General features: G+C 35.5%; 1 protein-coding gene across 4 annotated transcripts in view; it reads right to left on the bottom strand.

Moving 5' to 3' along the window:
• Window positions 1–600: 600 nt before the first annotated feature.
• ZFC3H1 (zinc finger C3H1-type containing) overlaps window positions 601–20,608 on the bottom strand; it is a 42,946-nt gene continuing 22,938 nt past the window's right edge. For 3 of the 4 annotated variants that reach the window (XM_033057580.1, XM_033057582.1, XM_033057581.1), the window contains exons 17-35: window positions 19,710–19,841; window positions 18,766–18,887; window positions 18,131–18,232; window positions 17,659–17,775; window positions 16,610–16,793; window positions 15,463–15,649; window positions 14,869–15,060; window positions 12,767–13,004; window positions 11,508–11,613; window positions 11,210–11,408; window positions 10,189–10,283; window positions 9,194–9,304; window positions 6,880–6,984; window positions 6,624–6,789; window positions 5,844–5,944; window positions 4,632–4,733; window positions 4,010–4,049; window positions 1,574–1,636; window positions 601–1,448 (exon numbers count right to left, since the gene is read on the bottom strand). In XM_033057580.1, coding sequence (XP_032913471.1) covers window positions 1,311–1,448; window positions 1,574–1,636; window positions 4,010–4,049; window positions 4,632–4,733; window positions 5,844–5,944; window positions 6,624–6,789; window positions 6,880–6,984; window positions 9,194–9,304; window positions 10,189–10,283; window positions 11,210–11,408; window positions 11,508–11,613; window positions 12,767–13,004; window positions 14,869–15,060; window positions 15,463–15,649; window positions 16,610–16,793; window positions 17,659–17,775; window positions 18,131–18,232; window positions 18,766–18,887; window positions 19,710–19,841 — 2,500 coding nt within the window. In that variant the 3' untranslated portion in view covers window positions 601–1,310. Of the gene's footprint in view, window positions 1,449–1,573; window positions 1,637–4,009; window positions 4,050–4,631; window positions 4,734–5,843; window positions 5,945–6,623; window positions 6,790–6,879; window positions 6,985–8,309; window positions 8,453–9,193; window positions 9,305–10,188; window positions 10,284–11,209; window positions 11,409–11,507; window positions 11,614–12,766; window positions 13,005–14,868; window positions 15,061–15,462; window positions 15,650–16,609; window positions 16,794–17,658; window positions 17,776–18,130; window positions 18,233–18,765; window positions 18,888–19,709; window positions 19,842–20,608 lie in introns of those variants that run through there. The other variant, XM_033057584.2, reaches the window with a different exon arrangement.

The following is a 20,608-nucleotide window of genomic DNA, read 5'->3' as shown; positions in this document are numbered from 1 at the left end:
TAAAATTAAGTATGAGTTATTTAAAAGGACTTAAGGGGCAGAGACACCCACCATTCCCCTGGATGAAAATCACTATTTCCCACTTATTCCTCCTTTAAGAGGATAAAAGTAAGGGGCTTGAAAGTTACTGGGAACAGTATGTCACAAACTACTTAGCCTCACTCTCTACCATGAAGACAACTCATTTACTGGCATCTTAATGAAACACTATGCAACAGGTACTATAGCCACATTTTGATATGACTTGGCAAATTTTATCTCTCTCTACAATGTACAGGTAGCAACTTTGGAAAGTGGGTCTCATTTCATTTAGGGCAAAAAGGACAATATAAAATGCATTTTCCTTTACTGAAGTAGTATTATTGATAGGAATAGTTGTTATGGGACAAACAACTGTGTACCTGAGGCAAGGGGATGAAAAAAACCCAAGGGGACAGTTATTCCATAACCACAATAGGCAGCTCACCCACACTTGTGTATTGCTTGATCAAAATAACAAAAGACCAACAGATTTTTTTTTAAAGGTCTTATATTGAAAATATATCTGTATAAACACCTGCAATAGCGCAAAGCAGTAGCAAAACAAAACAGATAAATATCTTTCTTTAAACTGTTAAACTTTATTATAAATTAAAATTTCTTTACAAAAAATTGCACATAATTGACCACTCTTAGGTTCTGATGCACTGGCATTTGCAAAAGTTTCTTTAATCTTCAAGTTTAATAGTCTCTGCCATGAGTCCAATGCAGAAAAGGGCAGTAAGCAACCCTCTTAGAGCCTTCAAGTGCAAGAAGCATACTTGTGGCCACGGCAGTTACACTTTCCTTAAGAGCGGCTGCTTTTGTTTTAAATCCTGTAATGAAAAAGTCTCAAAAAAGGTTTAAAAAAGGAAAAACCCAAAATGGACTAGTTGCTTTTTACTGTAAACACAGCCCAGTAAATTAATCCCAAACACAGATCTCTCAGGCATCAGCGAGAGTGTCAAGTGAATCAGGAACAGCAAAACAAAGAAAACAGTAAATAAAAAGAAAACATAAAAAAATAAAGTCTGTCATTTTGATTAACTATACTTACGTAGATGACGTTATGAGAATCTGGCAGGGCCCAGAAGCAAGGCCAGACAGGGAGTTCATGTTTCCAGAAGAAGGTCGTGTTAATTGTTTCCAGGTTCAAGGAAAGCAGACTGGAGACTTGATATGCTCAGCAATACTCATCTGCCTTACATAGATCTTAGGGCATGGATCAGCCTGAAGAACCATTCAACTGATTTTGGCATTTTATAGGACTTACGGCTGACCATACCCAGCGTTCAGTGATTCTTGTTTTCTGTTCTGTAAGTGTTTAAATTTAAAAGCTCATCTAGGCTGACTCCAACCTCTTGGCACTTGGAAACTAGTTTTCTCAGGTTATCAGTTTTACCTCCTCCTGATGCTTCAAACAAGAGTTGCTGAAAGAGATGGGGAAGCAGATATAAGATTTAGCCAGAGCCTGAGCATCACCACATCTATGGATATGGGATATGCAGAGAATTTATATGAAACCTCAAACTTAATCATAAGGAGAAAACATTACATCTTTCCACAGTGTTGCACATAGAGGTAACTTCTGAAGGGCTCTCTGATATAAATGATGGACCTGTAAAATAAAGGCAAATATTAAGTGTCAGCACAATTTCATGTACTCAAAATGAATTATTTGAAGCACAAAAATCTCTTGCAATAATTTTTAAAATAGTTTTGAAGTCAAGCATTAAAGCAAAGGCAAGTTTATGTCTGACCTTAATTCTGACCCTTGTATGAACATGATTAGTTACATGAGGACCTGCTATTTTTCTTCACAAGATTCTTGCCTCATTCATTGCACAGGATGGAACACATTCAGGGAATGAAGCAGCTTACTGAGTATTTCTTTCACCACTCAATATGTAGTCTCAAGTCTTGTTTATTGCATATCATCACAATCCTGCAATGAAAATAACTGTTTCATGGGCTTTTTTCCTTCAGCATCTATCTATGCTTTAACCATCAGTATAAGTCTTTGCCACTCTTAAAAAATGGCTTTATTATTACTTTGTGGTTCAAAATAAAGGACCAAAACATTTATTACTAGTACTTACTCAAGTGTCCTTCAACTACTGGTACCTTAAGTCCCAACTTCAATCAGAATCACTAGGGGAGGTATTTGGTACCATTTTAAATACTTGTACCCATTTTCATATTCTTTTAACAAACCTTTACATGACCTCTGAAGGAAATAAATGACAGTTCTCCAGGAACAGGAAATCCAGAATCTGAATCACAATTCGACTTTAAACCAATATCCTACTTGTTTACTAGAAAACCCAGTTATCTGGAACAATCACTGATTTGCGTAAACAGTTTTAAGTGCTCACTACATCCCAGACCAAAACCCTCACAAAAGCCCAACTGCACTGTGTGTGACTATTTAAGTGATTTTACCACATACCATATAATTAGTGAGGTGGTTACAGAAGAAAACCACAAGATTTCTTCTGGGTGTAATCCAGCTACAATATTTCACATATGCCTTTGTTTTAATTGGTTCATTTTCTTTAAGGGCCCACTTGTTTATGCATTTGACATACTTTTCTAGCCAAACAGTTCTTTTCAGTCACCAGCCTTACTATAGGCAGTGCCTTAAGATGTAGTCCATCTAATACAATGACTGAAGCATGGATCTGTGACTAATTACAGATTACACCAAACCAACACAGAGACAGAATTAAGGTTAAATAGGCAATCCAGTCTTTGATATCTCCTGAATTTGAGCTATTTGATCTAACAAACCAAGTCATTCTGCTCAGGGGATGCTCTTTTTAAACATTCTAGGAGACCATAAAAAAGGAAAGAAAACATTTCATATGTGAGTCTAACAATAGCCATGATACCCTTTATGGATCAGTTAAAGCTTTAATATAACAAAGACCGCTGACAAAAAAGAAGGATGCTAAGAGTACATCACTACAAGATGACAGAGGAGAAGTAGCTCAAATACCACAAGCAAGTGATGAGTCACAAATCCAGGACCTCATGACAGCCCCCACCCTCAAATACACAACATCTTTTCACAGGCGGAAGAGTATTTTGAAGGTGACAGCAACAATATCAGGAAGGTAATTCTGTTTGAAAAGTGATGCAGTTGCTGTGTCAAAAAACCTCTTCTGTGTTTGTACATAGAGTTGTATTTCCCAACCCTAAGTACTAATAAGTAAACCTATTATTTTTGGAAAAAGGGACCTGGGTTATTTTGTGTGGTCAGGAACTATGTAAACTCTTTTGATACACTAGTTTGGCAGATTCACCCTCACAACTACTTCACATAATCAAACAATAGTTTGAGTTGGAAGGGACCTTACAGATCATCTAGATAACAAAACACCTGTCATGGGCAGAGACATCTTCCACTAAATTAGATCAGGTTGCGCAAAACTCCACCCAGTCTGGCCTAGAAACCTCATCCCTGGAAGCAATCTACAACTGCTCTGGGCAACCTGTTTGTATCTCGTCACCTCACAGTAAAGTTGTTTCTCCTAATATCCAACCTAAACCTCCTCTCAGTTTGAAGCTATTCCCTTTTGTTCTAGTATGACATGCTCTTGCAAAAAGTTTCTCTCCAGCTCTCTTGTCCACTTCCAGAGATAGTCATTACTATCTTCCAGCACAAGTCTTGCTTCCCTCTGCTAGAACATAAAATCCAACTATCTCCTCCAGGTAAAAAAATAAATAAATTAACTGGAAGAATACAGCTTTCCCAGTATGGGAAAGTTACACAGAAAGAGCATGCACTCATTACAGAATCCATTCTACCTCGATTGTCAAAAACATTTCTCACACTTGAGGCACATGTTTTGGTGTTTATAAACAAGGGTATTTCAACTAACAAGAAATCTTGGATTTACAAGATTACCACTGCTTTGGATAAAGCCACAGTATGAGAAGTTTTATAGAATGTCATAATTATTCATTTTAGTACACTGTGTTGACTTACTTCTCTTTGTCCCATTAGAAAGCATTCGGCAGCAATGGCTCTGAGGAAAAGAAATATATAAAAACATTTATTCTTGAATTATTTTAAATGCCATTAATGGCAGAATACTGACTGTGGAATGGAATTACTAATTCCTTGAGAAGAAACTAACTTCCAATGAGGTTAATCTATTGTGAAAAGATAAAAATAGCCATTTTTTAAAAACAACCTTACATGAGCAAGACATTTCAGTGGTTCCCCATTATGAACAAACACTGAAGAAAAAGATCAGTTCAGCATCACTGGATAATGGAGAATACTGCTATTGTGATATATAAAGGGGAGGGGTAGAGAGGGGGAGACAGAAGTCAATAGTTGAATTTAAAAAGGCAACTTGTAAACACATCATTCATATTTATCCATTCACTTAAGTTTCCCCAAGAGGGAAATTTCATTTCTCATTTTAAAGAAGTGACAGTATCCCTGTCTGCTGTAATGAACAGTTACTCTCTAAATAATTAGCTAATGAAAGAAGCTTCCAGTGAAAGCCCAATTGGAAGGACATTTCAGATTTACCTTTGTGAAGTAAACCTTACAAACAAAAGCAATAGCTATGAAAACAGATGTATGACTGTTGCATTACATTTTCCAGATGGCCAGGCATGTTGGGATATTATATGTAAACATCTTGGCTTGTAGTTTCAGAATCTGAACATTGCTCTCCTCCCAGTATCGTAGAAGCAGTCTGTAAAAGGCATTCATGAGAAAGGAACATTGCTCTAATCACTTGGAACAGTAAAGCTATCCAAAGATAAAAACACATTACACAAAATGTGTATCTAATGTGAGTCAAGAGTTGTAAGTGGGAAAAAGCCCAAGCCACCATATACAATATTGATTTGATTATGCTCTTAGAACAAAACAAGATACACTTTCAGAGAATAACTAAGAAGTGTTAAATCAGAGAGAAAACATGATCTTGGCATATTACAAGACTACAAGTGGATTCACTTTGAGCATGCACAAGGTAACTGCATATTTGAAAAGAGATAGTTTTATAGTAATGAGGCTAGGAATACTGTTCAGTCAGTTCTCACCCGTTTCATGCAGTATCAACATTGTCTAAGGGAGCTGCAAGTTTGATCTACACAGAATTACAACTTGGTTTAAAATGAAGCCATTCAACTTCACGTGCAAAAGGCAGGTGCGTCACACTCTCTCTCCCCATGCTCACAACCACACATAAGCCTTGCTTTGAGCTCTTTAGAGTCACTTTTATGATGAACAGTGTTTCGGGACTTTTCAATATTACTCCAATATTCAAGTGTTCAGTGCACCTGAACACAGTAAAACATGGACCCTAATCCTGGCAGAGCACATTCTGAAACACTGTTCAAGTGAAGAGTCAGTGCAATGCTTACATTAACTGATTGTTTCCCATCAGATTTCCTTTGAATTATGATTTACCATTGCTAAATATAGGTAAAGTCTTAAGCTAGCAGTTATAGACTGATAAATCCATTTTTATCTGTTCTGGAACTACACTTGCAATAGCTCATCAAGTAACAACAAGATTTTAATATGTATCTGATGTTTCCCTACCTACTTGAAATTCTGACCATTTGTAGTCATCGCACACAATGCAGAGTTAATTTCTGTATAATTATAACCTGTCTGCAGTTAGAACATCATCAGATATAAGATGGAGATGACATCAGAAGACACAATATGCCTTAAGTAACATGCAATAATTGAACAATAGTTTTACTTCTGTAATAAAAAGTAAATAATGCATATCTTGCACAAAAAAAAGTTATGTGAACTGCCTGCCTTAATTACAAGTATTTTTACATACCTCAGTGCAAGTCCAGGATTACTAGGCATCGTAGAACAAAACCGTTCCAAGGTTTTGGAATGCTGAGATTTTGGAATGCAGCTCAAATAAAAAAGAATTACCTGTAGAATTTGAATTATAAACATTAATCCACTTTATAGGTATCATTTTGCCAAGAATAATGGTATGACAAACTATGAACACTATGACTAAAATAAAGTTGCCACCTTCAAACCTTATCCCTCAAGGGTACAGAAATCAATTTGTATAATATGAATTTAGTGTCAAGTTGCTAGCACCACCTATTTTAGTCTTTTCTAGCCTGCATTTAGTGCATAAAGATAAATGCACTGCTTGTGAGCAAAATGGAATCCAAGATTTCTATAAGCTTTACTCTGCCTGTAAAAGCGCTCAACTTTTTCCTCCTACATTTTTCTTCTTTTTCTCAATCATTACAATTTTTTTGAACAAATCTGTTTCCATCTGCCAGTGGTACAGCTCTGCAGACCCCTCTTGTGTAACCATATCTTCTTCCCTCATCTACTTTCTCTCTTCTCTAGAAAAAAAATCATTTTTCATTACCATATCATAAAGTTTTTCTTTGCATTACAGGACCTTCAATTTGGAAAAGACCACTGCTAGATAGTTTTCTGCTCAAAACACTACTACACTCAGACACTTCCTTCTTTTTCTAGCTCTCGTGTTCATACACTGGTGCTGTACTTGAACACATACATTACAGATACCTGCTAACAGGTCATCAGCCTCTTTAACTGAAACTGCCCACAGACACATTTTTACCTTATTATGAAACTCATAATTGGTCCAATAATCAGCAGTACTAAATGGAATTGGGTATCGTGTGGGGACTGTCACCAGACATCTATTCACTAGATCAGTAAAAAGCTTGAATTCTTGAACTTTGTTGGTGGATTCAACAACTTTACTATTGAGAAAAACAAGGTAACTGGAAGAAAAAAAGAAAAGAAAAAAGATGGCTCTGGTAGCATTCACTTAATATTTGAGATTAATTAACTTTCTTCCTTTAAGAACTTACTCCAACCAAATGCTCTGAACAGTTTCCTGCTGCATCACTGCCCCCAGAGCTGCTTCGTAAGCATCCAGTGCTTCACCAACACTTGCGTAAAGAGACTGGCACAAACTGTTTATATAAAAAGAAAAACTGTTGTATGTCAAACAATATGTATAATTACACATTAAGAGTACAACAATTAAAAATTTTCCATTCTCTGATCCAATAAAAAACAGTATTTTCAGTTTAACAGTATCACGGACTAATTATCACTCATTTTATTAGAATGAGTAAGTCTCAAAAGCAGGTAACAAGGAATAGTAAAACAACCATGAAATGCCACCCTTAAAAAAATTAAATATTACAAACAGTCTTCTACTCTTGTAAAGCACCCTTTACTAATTCTTCTAACAGGAATGCTCTAATTGCTACAGAATGGAGACAAGTCTTGTGTTTCCATTTGGAAAGCTACAGAAAAATACATTTTGAAGTCCAATTAAAGCCACTTGAGAAATAGTATCAGTCTCTAGCAATAAACTTATTATTTTGAAACAAATATTACCAGGATCTGGTGTAGAAACATACTGATTGTATCGGAGATAAAAATACCCTGACAAGAGGGGTCAACCTCCCCCCCTTAATTTTGTTTAACAGCTTCACAAAGAAGCACACAGACAAACACACAAGACTTCATCAAAGACAGGAGCAGACACATTCTTAGACCAATACACAATGAAAACTCCATATTTCAAAGTGTAACGTAACAATGAAGAAAAGGTAAGACTTACAGCAAGTAATGGGGGGGAATCTAACAACTTCATAAAGGAATATACAGAAATATGTAAGATAGGGCTGACCTTGCTACACAACTCACCTGCCTAAAGTCACATAATCAGTGGCTGATTCTACTCCTGCTTTCCCCAGGAATTCAAAATCACCAATTTTCTATTCTTTCTAAAATAGTGTGTGTATACATTTGCGTGTAAACACGCATGCATACTCTAATGATCTTTCCAAGTAAAACACTGTTACAAGACCTCTAAGGCCTTGCTGATTTCAATCTATCTTCGGCTGGTAAAAGTGAACTTTCATGTCTTTTGTCTTTCATACCTGAAAAAAGGAAATATAGATACCCATGCCCAGGTACCTAGATGCTTACTACAGAAAAACACTCAATTATTAGCTCTGAAAGTAATTTAGTAACTTATTTCAAGAACACTTATTATCCCTCTTAGAAGCAGGTATTAAAATACAGGAGACTCTGAGCTTAAGTCAGAGCACCTTATGACTAAATAGTGACCTCAAGTATCTTAACAATACTTCATACTGTTTAAGTGCCAAACCCAAAACTTAGCTTGTCAAGAGGTATTTTATTAAAAAAACATAGAAAGCATTTAAGTCGGTAGTAATAGACAATGAAAAAAAAAAACCCATAAAGATAAGCTTTACAAAAGGTTTAGATCAAATTTTCTTGAAAACCATACATTTTACCTGTAAGTTGTCCACCAACTAAAAACAATAAGCAACAGTGTTGAAGACGTTCTGAGAAGTCCTCACTCAGTATGTGAAGCAGTATCATCCTTGCCCTTTTACTTATCTGAAAAGCCAAATAGCTACTTGTGAAGACTGACAAACCCAGACCATGAAATGGTAAAGTTCTTAAACAGTCTAAGCCAGCACTTCAGGAACCACAGTCAAGTAACCAGTGTAAGTTACAGGCAGCTAATAACGTGGTGTCTGGCAATCCTTTATACTGCTGCTATCAAGAGGAATGATGAAAGAAATAGAGAAAAAGAAAAACAAAGATTGTGTACACACGACAAAGACATGTTCCTTTACAACCTCTTGTAGAGGAATAGTCACCCTCTTGCATTACTTTGCTGTGGAGCTTCTCCATGAACAGCTGAAACAATGAGTCAAGGAGCTGGGAAGATCAGGACTAAACAGAACGGAAACTTTCGTAACTAAAACTATCGTAAAATAAAAGGAAGACAACTGAAAGCCAAGTGAAAGAAAAACACTACTAGTAGCAGCAACCTAAACCAGAAGTAAAACAAACAAAAAATAGTTTTGAGGTGGACGCACCTATTACTATTCCCATAAGTCAGAATTTCTGAAAGATTTCTCAAGTGGAAAATTTAAGTTGACATGCAACTCAGTTTCATAAAATTATCTCCATTGTGCAGCAGGCCAGTAGATTCTCTAAGGACTGGTCAATCATTTATTCAGAGAATCCAAAGTGATACACCCTTAGGCGAGAAATGAATACTCTGCTCTTGAAAATGCAATTTACTCAGACACAATAACTGTTTCTCAAAAATTCCTCGGAAAATCTCACCAGTAGATCTGCCACAGATATGGGATTTGTTGGTTAACAACATCATCTGTAAGATGTTCTTTATAGAGAGGTGATGTAAATTCAATTGGCATTGGAAAATTCAAGAGATATCTACAAGAGAAAGAAGTAGCAGTAAACAAGAATAGCCTTCTACATGGAAGAATCCTATGTAGGTGTAACGTTCCGTTATGAAGTCCAGTTCACAAAAAATACTAATGCACTCTTCCTAGATTTCAGTTTAGCCAGACAAAATCTGTACAGAAAGCATTACACAGAAATATAGAAGTAATTGATATAGAAGGCATTTACTCTCTCATCATGTACAAAGATAAATGTTGCCTTATATGACAGACTTTCCCTTCATAAAATACATCAAGTGCATAAACAAATACAAGCAAGAATAAAATCTAACACCTAACTTACAAGATAAAAACATTTCAACAGCTCATCTGAATGAGCTTTAACATGGACAACTTTTGCTTAGAAGATCTTCAGAGGCATCTGTTTTGACCACAGGGAAACTTGGGGATTTAAAAACTTCTGTCTTCCAACTAGGTGTTAAAATTCAAGGGGAAAATCATCAAGCTATAAAGGAAACCTTTATTTTTTTCATTAACAATAATCTAATTAATAGCATGCTGGACCTCTTGATTGAGGTCCTTCCCAAGTCCCTAAAGAGTGTATTTCACATATGAAATTTCAGGCTCCTAGCTTTAGGGGGGAAAAAATAAACAAAACCAAATTTGGCATATATATGATTGATTTTCATTGCCAAAATCCAGCCATTCAACTTGCCTGTTTATTTTCAGATGCTCATGGTTTTATAAATTTGTGTCTATGCAAAAATAAGTGTAAACCTTATACCAAATGATCATTCACTTCAGTTTTGGCAAAACATGCCATGCTAAAAGAGTTTAAAAGTTCCAAATTATCACATAAGTCAATAAAATGCCAATATTGCCAAAATTTAAATTAAAAAATTATTCTAAACGTACCTTAAGAGATCCATGGGACCATGTTGTTGGCATGTATTCTCAAAGAAAGCTGCCACGAAATCTTGTAACAGTGGAAGAATACTGCTTGACTTTTCCTGTTTTGTTGTTTGGGTTTTTTTTTTTTTTTTGAAATGAAAAAAATTAAAATCAAACATCAACCCAAATATGGTGATGCCTTAAGTTCTAGCTTTCATATTTTCTAGATTCTGTGCTGCACTACTATATAACTTTGAACTTCGTATAAAGTATTAGCAAGTTCTCTTCACAGTTTAGTTAGACAAAACAATCCTTTTCCAAACCTGAGAACCAAGGACACTGTTGCAGCTTCAGGCCCATAAAGTATAAACAACAGCAGATGGAGGAGAGCAATCTGGGAAGATGGGACTCCATAACCTGAGGCTGTAACTGGACAATTAACCCCAATATGTAAATGGACCAAAACTTATAAAAGTGTGAAAACTCGTGACTCGGGGATCCATCTTGGGTGGAGCCATGACTGGGCTCTTGTACTGTCCAAGGTGTATCCTTTGAAGGCCTTTTAATAAATACCTACTTTATTCCTTTAACAACGTCTAGCCTCTGTTCTAAGTCAGCCTCTCAAGGCATCAATGGTAAGACTAATTCAAGCAAAATAAATAAAGAGTGGTGTGTCTATCTCTGGAATGCTCCATTGTCTTCATTTTCTCACAAATTAATTTTAAATGGGGCAGTCAGCAGTAGAAAGAAGCTGAAAAAATATTACAGGGTGTACTTTCACTTTCTGTTACTCTTGCTTAAGGATATTATTTAACACTGAATTAGAACAACCCAAATGATAAATCTACGATTTTATGCAATTGCTAAGATGATCTTTTATCATGCCACTTGTTTTGCCAATTGTACTTTTCCTATTTATTAGAAGGAGTACTAGACATTACAAAAATATCCCAGTTGAATAAATTTGATAAGATTTTTAAACAGACTAACCCCAGACTTTGCAGAGCTAGCAGACCAGCAAATAAGTTTTTAAGTGGAATATTACCTGTGAAACAAGAAATTTACACAATCGATAAAAAATTTCTGCATTCTGAGGATTCCTCTCAAAAGCTCCAATCCACACGTTGTGGGCATTTTCACTCTGCTCCATCTGCAAATACAAGGTGGCCAAACTCTCCAAGAGCTGACAGTTGTTAGGGCAGAGGTCCAACAAGGATCTACAAAGTTCTGCAGCAGACTCCCACCTTAGAGAAAAGTAAAGGTTAAGTTTGGGCAAAAAAAAAAAAAAAGGAAAAAAAAAAGAGTTGAGTACTCCAGTTAAGAATGTCTTGAAAACAACTTACCTTTCAAGAAGTTTCAGCAAAGCTATCATGTTTCTGTAGAGAGGAAAGCAGATAACTACTCTTTTGTCAGCCTGAAGGCTTTCATCAGTACATGTTTTGACTGCATCTTCAAAACAAAAGTAAAAAACAAATCCTTTACACCTCAGTGTCAAAGTTATGTGAAACCTTCGTGTAATAAAATGTCTCTTATGCTCAAAGAAAAACACATAAGCATGAAAAAGTACTTCTGAGAGTGCTGTTTATGCAAATTAGAAATAAATGGCCATCTTTGGAAAAGCTCTGCTTACTTATCACCACAGTACAAAGACAAATCTTTCAGTTTCACCTCTTACTCATTTTAGAAATAGGAAACAACCTACCAATGAAATATTAAAGCAATGTTACAGACAGAAGCATATCCCTAGATATAAAATCATATTCCAGGATTTTCAGCATAGCTGTTGAAAGCTATTGAGGCAAAAACTAATACAGGGTATTATTCTTCTCCTCAGCATAATGAAAAGTCATCCAACAATGAACATCCCATTACCACAGCTAGACTGCCTTCACTCACACAGACGGGCTACTTCACTGATTCTTGAGTATTTCAACACTGCATTACCACCAGAAGCACAGATATTTTCTCAGTGGCAACTCAATGCTGCTGCTGGCTAACCACTACATACTAACATTTATAAATATTATACAACAGCATTCATCTGCTACTATGAAGTCTACTTCTGGCAGCACCACCATAAGCTAAAAAGCTCAATTTCATCTAGTAGCTTCTTTTGTATTTCAAAAAATTGATTCAATTTACTTAAACTGTGAATTAAGATAAACACATGGATTATTCTGCCACTTTTAAGGAAATACACTAACACTCCAGGAAAGCTTTCCAATAAACATATCCTATGGAGGAGAGAAAGGGTAAGAAAGAATGACAGCTGAAGCTAGGCTTTATGTTTGCATAAGCCCAAGAAAACTAGAAATGTCATACAATCACAAGCCACTGACTGGTCTTTTTCTCTGAACTATCATATTCTACTAAGATAAAGCTGTGGGTTGAAACCACAGATGAAAAACTCAGTGTATTGTTTAAGCACCCAAGAACGTGGATTTTCCTCACTATTCTGCTCAAATCAAAATGCAATATTCACTGGATTAATTCAATGGCTTAACACAATCATCAGTGCTGCCTTGAAATTCCAAAGCCGAAAAATACTTCTTGAATTACAACATGTGAAGAATGCATTAAGTATTTACCACCTTAATCTTACCTTCAAACATGGCTAAAAGTGTATCAGGATCAGTCTTCACATCTTGAACTGTCTGCCATGGTATTAAAAATGGTTCTTTGTGCACAATCCTTGAAGGACTCACATTAGCTGGATCATAGAACTTAACTGGGAGAACACCAAATTCAATCAGATGTATGTAAGCCAGCCAAGCCAAGCAACGATCACTTGCAGTAAGGTGTTCTGAGATTATCTTTTCATTTGCTGATTTTAAAGCATTCTGTAAAGGTTAAAAGAAATACATAACATTTCAACCACAAAGTCTTTAACACTTAAGAACAGGAAAAGAAAACAGGAAAACTTCTAATATTCTCAACATTTTTCCAGAGAGAAGACAAGAACTAATTCTTAATGCAAATCTGGATCATATTCAGTTTATGTGAATACATTGCCATTCAAATTATGCACAGTTTCTAGCAAAAAGTTCAGAAAAAGGGCAGAAGATGGTTAGTGCAAAAAGGGAAGAGAAAGACACTTTGAAAACATGCACCTCCCAACATGCATTTGTTCCATTTTCCTGTATTCTCCTATTACTTCCAGTTCCATAGAAGTAATACAGTAGCTCTAAATACAACTCATCTACAACCTGGATTCAGCTTACTATATATCCTACTAGTTTTTGTTTGTCTTGGGGTTTTTATTTATTAAATTCTAGTTATAAAACCACTAAGTTACACTTACTCAAATTTACTAAAAGGGCCACCATCTCTAGATATGTTTTAAAAAATGTTTTGGAAACCTTACTGAGAAGAAGGATACTATTTCAAATTTTTCTACTAGTCATATGCAAAGATAGAATAGTCCAGTTAAACCAGAAGATCCCAAACAAAACAATTAGAGTATGCAATTAAATAAAGTCTAAACACAAATTCCTTCTAAAATACAACAGAACCTCATGACTAGTGATGTGTCAACCTCTTTCTGGACAAACTCAGTATGATCAAAGAACGCATTTTTCAAGACAATAAATATACTTGCTAATTTATGCAAAGTTCAGCAGGACACATGTCCTGATATTAGTGAAGACTGGTGTTTCAAAAGGATTTCACTTATTCACTCCACAAAATACTTAAAAAAAGCTGCTTTCAAGTTTTCCAATACACACTGGTATTTACTCTGAAGTAGCAGTTACTCTGCAATCATTTTCTCTGAAATACAATTAAATAATCTCTTGCCAAGGCATTCTTTTCAACTGCACATTTCAGATTAATTTGCAAAAAAAAAAAAAAGGCTTTGTGATGACGCTTTGAAGAAATGTAAGGGTAACCAACCAGTGTTATTCTCCCTGGATTCTCTCATTGGATTTCCATATTGATTTGATACAAAGTTTTTTCTCCCTGTTGTTTTTATTCATTTGGAGTTACATTTCTCAGTACATTTGGGTAAAACCAGCACAGCATTGCGCCTTCCTATTCCAACTGGAGCCAGACAAAAGCCAGGCTGCAGCAAGCAACAAGTGGCACCTGCCGGCAGGAATGAAACAACCTGCAACTGAAAGGACAGAGTTCCCACTCTGGGAGAAGGTGATGTCCATTTCTCATCCTCAGCCAGCTTTTATCATCTATGCAACAGTTAACAGTCACCTAAATTACATCTACAGTCATAGCTCTGGCCTGAGATAACTCTATTACTTCAGAGTTGATAGAAGCAATAAAACCTAACTTGAAAGTATCCAGATTTGAGAGCAGGGCAATACTGTTAGATAACTACTATGTTCGTTCCCAAGAACTACTGGTTTGATAATTTCGGTAGTAATTTTGAATACCTGAGGCAATACTCACAGGCCTTTCACTGCAAAAACCTGATGAGTGGTTTACTAGAAACCAAAAAATAAAGTATCTCCCCAGGAATTGAGACATAGTAGTCTAGGCTATTAGCCACATAAACAAAAAAGGTAGGCAACAAAACCTCCAAAGATATATCCAGTTTTTACAGTGGTATCATAGCTCAAAGCAGAAGCCTCTATTCCTCAAAGAAATTCTCCTAAAGGAAGGCACAGTTCCACTAAAGTTCAAACTACCAGTCGCATGCATTAAAAAGGTGAAGCTATGAAAACCCTCCTGGGGTGGTAACTTGCAAGTTACCTGCAGCAGAACAAGAGCATTCTGATGTCTTCCTGTAAACAGACTTAAATGAACCCTGTAGAGTAGAGTCTCCAGCAGCTGAAAGGACACAAGATTTGGGTTTTCTCCTCCTCTTGTCACTTCCATTAGGAACTGTAGCATCCTCCCACATACATAGTCTTTTCCATCAAAGGAATTCTCCAAATTCAAAAACTACAGAAATAAATTATAGCAACAACAATCACAATACAAGTAAAGCTTCTAGGTTAAAGTTTAAAAATCACACAGATCAAAACTTCAAATAATGTCTTTTCCTATCTTATGAACTGTTTCCCTCCAAATCACACGAAATTTTAATACTAAACCTCAAAGAGACCACTTCTAATATGTACAAGAACACCCAAATTTTGCAATCACTACAACGTATTGATTTTAAACAACTTTTACTACACCTGAGGAAAACTGATGGTTTCTACAAATAACCAGTAAGAACTTGAATAGTTTCATTTTCCACTTGAGTTTTTCAGTTGACACTTTCACTGTCACACATGCTGACTTTATACAATAGAAAATGCACACTTACAGAAACACATATACTTTGAAATTTTTACTTACTGTCCACCAGATTTGATAAGAGGGAGCATATTCCACTGCTGTTTCACACATTTCCTGTATCTCCTCCTTGGTTCCCCTTTTTGAAAAAAGTCTGAGGTAATGACACCAAATTTCAGGATTTTCTTTGTTGTTCTCAAGGGCTCGAGCCAAAACATTTAAAGTAGAATCTAAACACTCAGATGATGAGCTGTAAAAATAAATATTGAAAAAAGCAATCACATTGACTGTGTTGGTATTATGACTTACACAGTATCAAATATTAAAAGAGATGTTTTTAAATAGAATGGAAGTCACAAACAGTATGCCATCTCTTTATACACATGTTGTGCTTTGCTATCAAGGTTTCAAAGCTTCAGCAAGTTTTCAACTTGCAGAGGTTATCAGGTACAATTATCATAGTGCACAGATAAGTTTTCTATGAAGATTGCCAATTCAAACAAGAGTCTAAATTAACTGAAAATGGGTAAGACTGATCTGTAAGCAAAGTTCTCAAGCTGCAAGGATATAAAAGCATTTACATCATACAGGTTTAAGAACTTAAGTAGATATTTTAAAGGTGTAGTAAAGTGAGTTATATTTTTGTTAAATATTTAATTTACTTTCCACAGTCATTAAATATAAGCTTTTATTTCAGTATATACAGGTTCTAAGACATTAAAAAAAGCTCTCCTTTGAAATAACAAACTGTGAGATGATACCCACCAAGTAATATAAGAGTAGCTGAAACAACTGACTATTCTGCAAACCACAGAGCAGAGCTTTAATTAATGAATACATTTCCATGAAACCACAGAACACTTCTGAGGTCCCACTTACTCTGAAAACATCTTTAGAAATTATTTTGCATGGACATTTACGAGAAGAAAGTCTCAAGAAAAACTTAACACAGTTAACCATGCATAAGTCTGAAGCTTTCCCAAGCCCACTACTTTCACCTACTACAGCAGTCAAATTTCTTCAGAGTACTGAGGAAGGGGAAATGGGAGAGGTGTCTGTTTTAAGAAAAGGATGCATATCTTTTTCTAACCTGCTTTAAAGTAATGAATTATTTGTGGCATTGTTGAATAAAGTTCGTTAACATTAAACAGGAAACTTGATCATAGCAGCAAGGGCAAATGTAGTAAGGTCTCAAATGCAGCAGACATACCCTTCATTTTGATTCAAATATTTATATGCAAGTTTAATCCAAAGCTGTACATCACAGGGGTTTTCTTGGACACTTGCTTCCAAGTTAGAAATGTCATCAGTCTCACTTGTGAAATACCGGACATCATCTGGAGTCACCACAGTATCAAGCACTGGAACTCTTTTTTTATGTTCTGTGGGATGGGCTGTAAATAATATACAATTTTTTAAAAAAGAAATATCTTTTGAAAACAGTAGTGACCTGAAACTCTCACAAGAGGTAGCAGTTATATATTTCAAGTACACTCATTGATCAGAACTAAATAGCATTATCTCAGCACCCTTCCAAACTGCATTACCTGTAGAAAACTGGTTATATTTCAAACATAGAGGAATGAACGAATTAGTAGTAACGGCTGCCTTGATCCACAGACACCAACTAAGGCAGCATTAGGAACCCGACACATATGACAAAGAAAAATTTATCTCAATTCTGAGTCTCAAAAAATCCTTTTTAGAGATTTGCTAACAAATCCTAAAGCCCCTGCTTGCAAGAGTTACAAGTGAAACACTGTCAGGTTATTGACGCTCTACCAGCTTCCAAGTCTCAAATACTGCTTAACCACAGCTTTTTTCAACTCCTGACCTCACACCAAGTAACAGCTCTGTACAAATTAAAGGTAACTGAACACTGATGTTTTACTATTTATAGTTCAGGAGGAGGGGAAGGAGAAAGAAGAGTTGTTGAAGAAAAACATATATTTTTTAAATCTTAATGGTGTATGGGCAAGCCTGAAACACTCTAGGGAAACATCTCCTTATGCTTCTCTCAAGAACAGGTAATTAGAAATTCCACCCTAATTTCCAGTTCCATTGAAGAAAAAACCTACTAAGTCAACCTTCAGCCAAAAAATTAAGCAAAATAAAGTTTGCATACAGGAAGTACAAAGTCAAAGAAACTATTAAAAGCACTGGTTTTCTCAAGAAGCACTTTAAAAATCAAGTGTTAGGAAGAGGTCGGTGGGTTTTCTCCTCCAGTACTCATTTAAAGAGTGCCCCACATCCAATTACCATATTTAATAGGTCCAACAAACTGTTCCTCTTCACTGCTGCTACTGTCTAACAGAGGTTTTCTCCAGTACTTTGGCCTCCATTTCCTTTTCTCTTTCCAAGTTGTATGTGGAGGTGCTGTAAATAAAGTGGTAAAATTACTTAGCTTTTCTGTATTCAAAAGTAAAATATTTTTCCTAATACAGATTTTAAATAAAAAGATTCTGTGAGTTCAACAGAAGCATATCTTTTTCAATACTACTTATTTAAAATTTATTGTGCCTAAGTGCATAAATAAATTGTACAAATGGAACTCCAAAACTATTGTATTATTGCCTTAAACACGGTTGACTTTATTTTACCATAATCAGAGTTTATAATGCTTTGATAAATACATGATATAAAATATAACCTCAGTTTACAAAATCATCGAGGTACTTAGGTAATTTTTTAACATTTATACGTATTATATTTAATCTACTGAGTTACTTACTGTGACTTTTACTCTCATTGACGTTGCTGGCCAGAAGAACAGCCATCTGATCCACTGACATACGATCTCTGTTTATACCAAAAAGTTTTTCAACATATTTTTCTGAAACAAGAATATGTGCAGCTTAGGTAAGCATTTAGATTAAAACACTTCTGTAACTTAACAGCAATTTAACAAAATCTATCGTAAACTTATGAAATATGCCTGCTTTAAGAGCCATGGTGATTTCACACTAGCACAAAGCAATGAAAACTCTCTTAGGCAGCTTGCCTACATGGCAAAGGCATTGTTATAAAATTTCAGCCTCACTGAAACAGGTCAGTCTAGTAGTTACAGAAAGAACCAAGGAAGGAGAGAGGTGAAGATTCCATGCTCAATGCTCCCCAACACTCTGAATCCCAGCAATCCTTTTTTTTTTTGGATTGAAATGTTCCTCGGATCAGTGACTGCCTTCTTTAACACACCAAGGTAAATACCCACTACAAAGGACTGAAATGGACAACCAAAAACTTCATATGACTGTATCTTATATACTGCTTCACATCCAAGTCCTTGCACCTAGAGCCTTTAATGAAACCCTCTCCCTTCAGAAATTAATTTTTAGATACAGAAGAGAACAACAGACTCATAATAACCTGTGGCAGCGCTGATTTCCTCATCAGTGCTTTTTTCTGTACAGCCAATCAGTTCTAAATTGTAAGACAGAATATCCTGAAAGAGCTGCTTACGGCTAAGAGTGCAATCTTTCATGTGTTGCCTAAAACAAATAAATAAGCAATTAATAAATTTATCATAGCAACAAAATATTAAGAAAGTTTTAGTATATGCTCAGGTGAGGCAAAAAGAAAACAATGTCCACAGAAATACTACTGTTTGCTTTGAAATTTGGTTAAATATATCTGGGCTTTTTCTAAACTTAAGTCTACATCACAGTATTTACAACTTTCCAGTTCAAATAAAGTAATTATAAGAATTAGCAATCACTTTGCATCTTAAAGAATCAAACAATAGTCTGACAACAGCTAAAAGCTGATCCAGAATAAAGTTCACTCCTGTTTTACCAGTAGTTAGGTTTCCATATTGAGTAATCCCTAACCAAATCATATTCACTTTTAAATGTACTGCACAACATTGGTAATCAAATTATTTTTTAATACAATTAAACACCAGGTTTTAAAGAAACAAACTTAGCCAGTATTTTTCGAGGAAACTAGAATTATACTACAATATTATTATTTTTTTACATTTAATCATTTATCTGGTATACATTTTTCATGTAAGTGTGCTTAACAGCATCAACCACTATGTGAGGTTCTACAATGAGTTGAAGTCGTATGTAACCAGTTCCATTTGAATTACTAGAAAAACATGAAATATTCTCTATCAGGCCATTCTATTTTTCTAAATTTACATCTAAAGAGCCTCCTCTTTCTTCACAGCTTAGATGAAAGGGGATTTTCTTCCAACAAAACATCTGTAATAGAGCTTTAAAAATAACCTTGCCTACAACTTCTGCATAGGATCACATATCCAGATCTTTCAAAGAAAAGACAACCATACTTATTTCAGTCTAACTTACCACTGACAGTCATCATCATTACACGTGCCTGTTAAATCAAAGCGGCAGAAACACTGTTTTGGCTCAATCATATTGCTATATGTTATTGAACTGAGGTACAGCTTTTCCTTGGTACGAAAATAAGGACTAAACCTAAAATGAAACAGTAAATTATTGTTATAAAGTACACAAGGCAAGACATCAGTTTTCCAAAAAAAGTAACTAAAAATCATAGTCTGTAGTAAATCTCATTATTTCCAAAGCTCTGCTACTAACCAGAAGTATCATTAACATACAGGCTAAGAACAAGGTAAAAACAAGAGTGAGAGGAAGGAAACAAAGGAATACTTCTCAACCTAATTAAGTTTTCCTCTAGTATTCTCTTCTCCTTTAGGTGCACAACTCCATTAATATGAAAACAGGAAGTGCTGTAAAAACCCAGTTTGGAAAGCAAACTACTGAAAGTACATTCCAGTAATTTATAGAAAATCTCATGCTCTAGTCAGCATTAAGACCAATATCAAATAAAAGTGTAAAGAGAACTGTTGAAGAACTTGAAGAAACTGTGGGGGGAAAAAAAGTATCAGCCTTAGCATGTATAAACAAACAAAACCAGTCTTAGTTCTAGCAGATTAACACTTGCTTTAAATCTTTAGCTGAAGTTTGACTACATCAATTCTGCTATTTCTAGCCCCTTCAGGAATTGACATCATAACCTACAAATTAAAATGAATACTCCCGTAAATATGGTATCCTCCATCTTCTACTACTTAAGACCACAGCAAAAAAAACCTGAAGCACATGGTAGGATACAACTTTTCCAGTTTAAAGTCCAGATCTTTGTTTTCTAGAATCTGGTGTGTAGGAACAAAGTTCTCTTTAGTCCAAAGACAAATGTGCCAAATTGATTACACTTGCAG

This window comes from Catharus ustulatus, chromosome 4, assembly GCF_009819885.2.
Source record: "Catharus ustulatus isolate bCatUst1 chromosome 4, bCatUst1.pri.v2, whole genome shotgun sequence".
Classification (NCBI taxonomy): Eukaryota; Metazoa; Chordata; class Aves; order Passeriformes; family Turdidae; genus Catharus; species Catharus ustulatus.
This window is presented reverse-complemented; position numbering and strand designations above follow the sequence as displayed.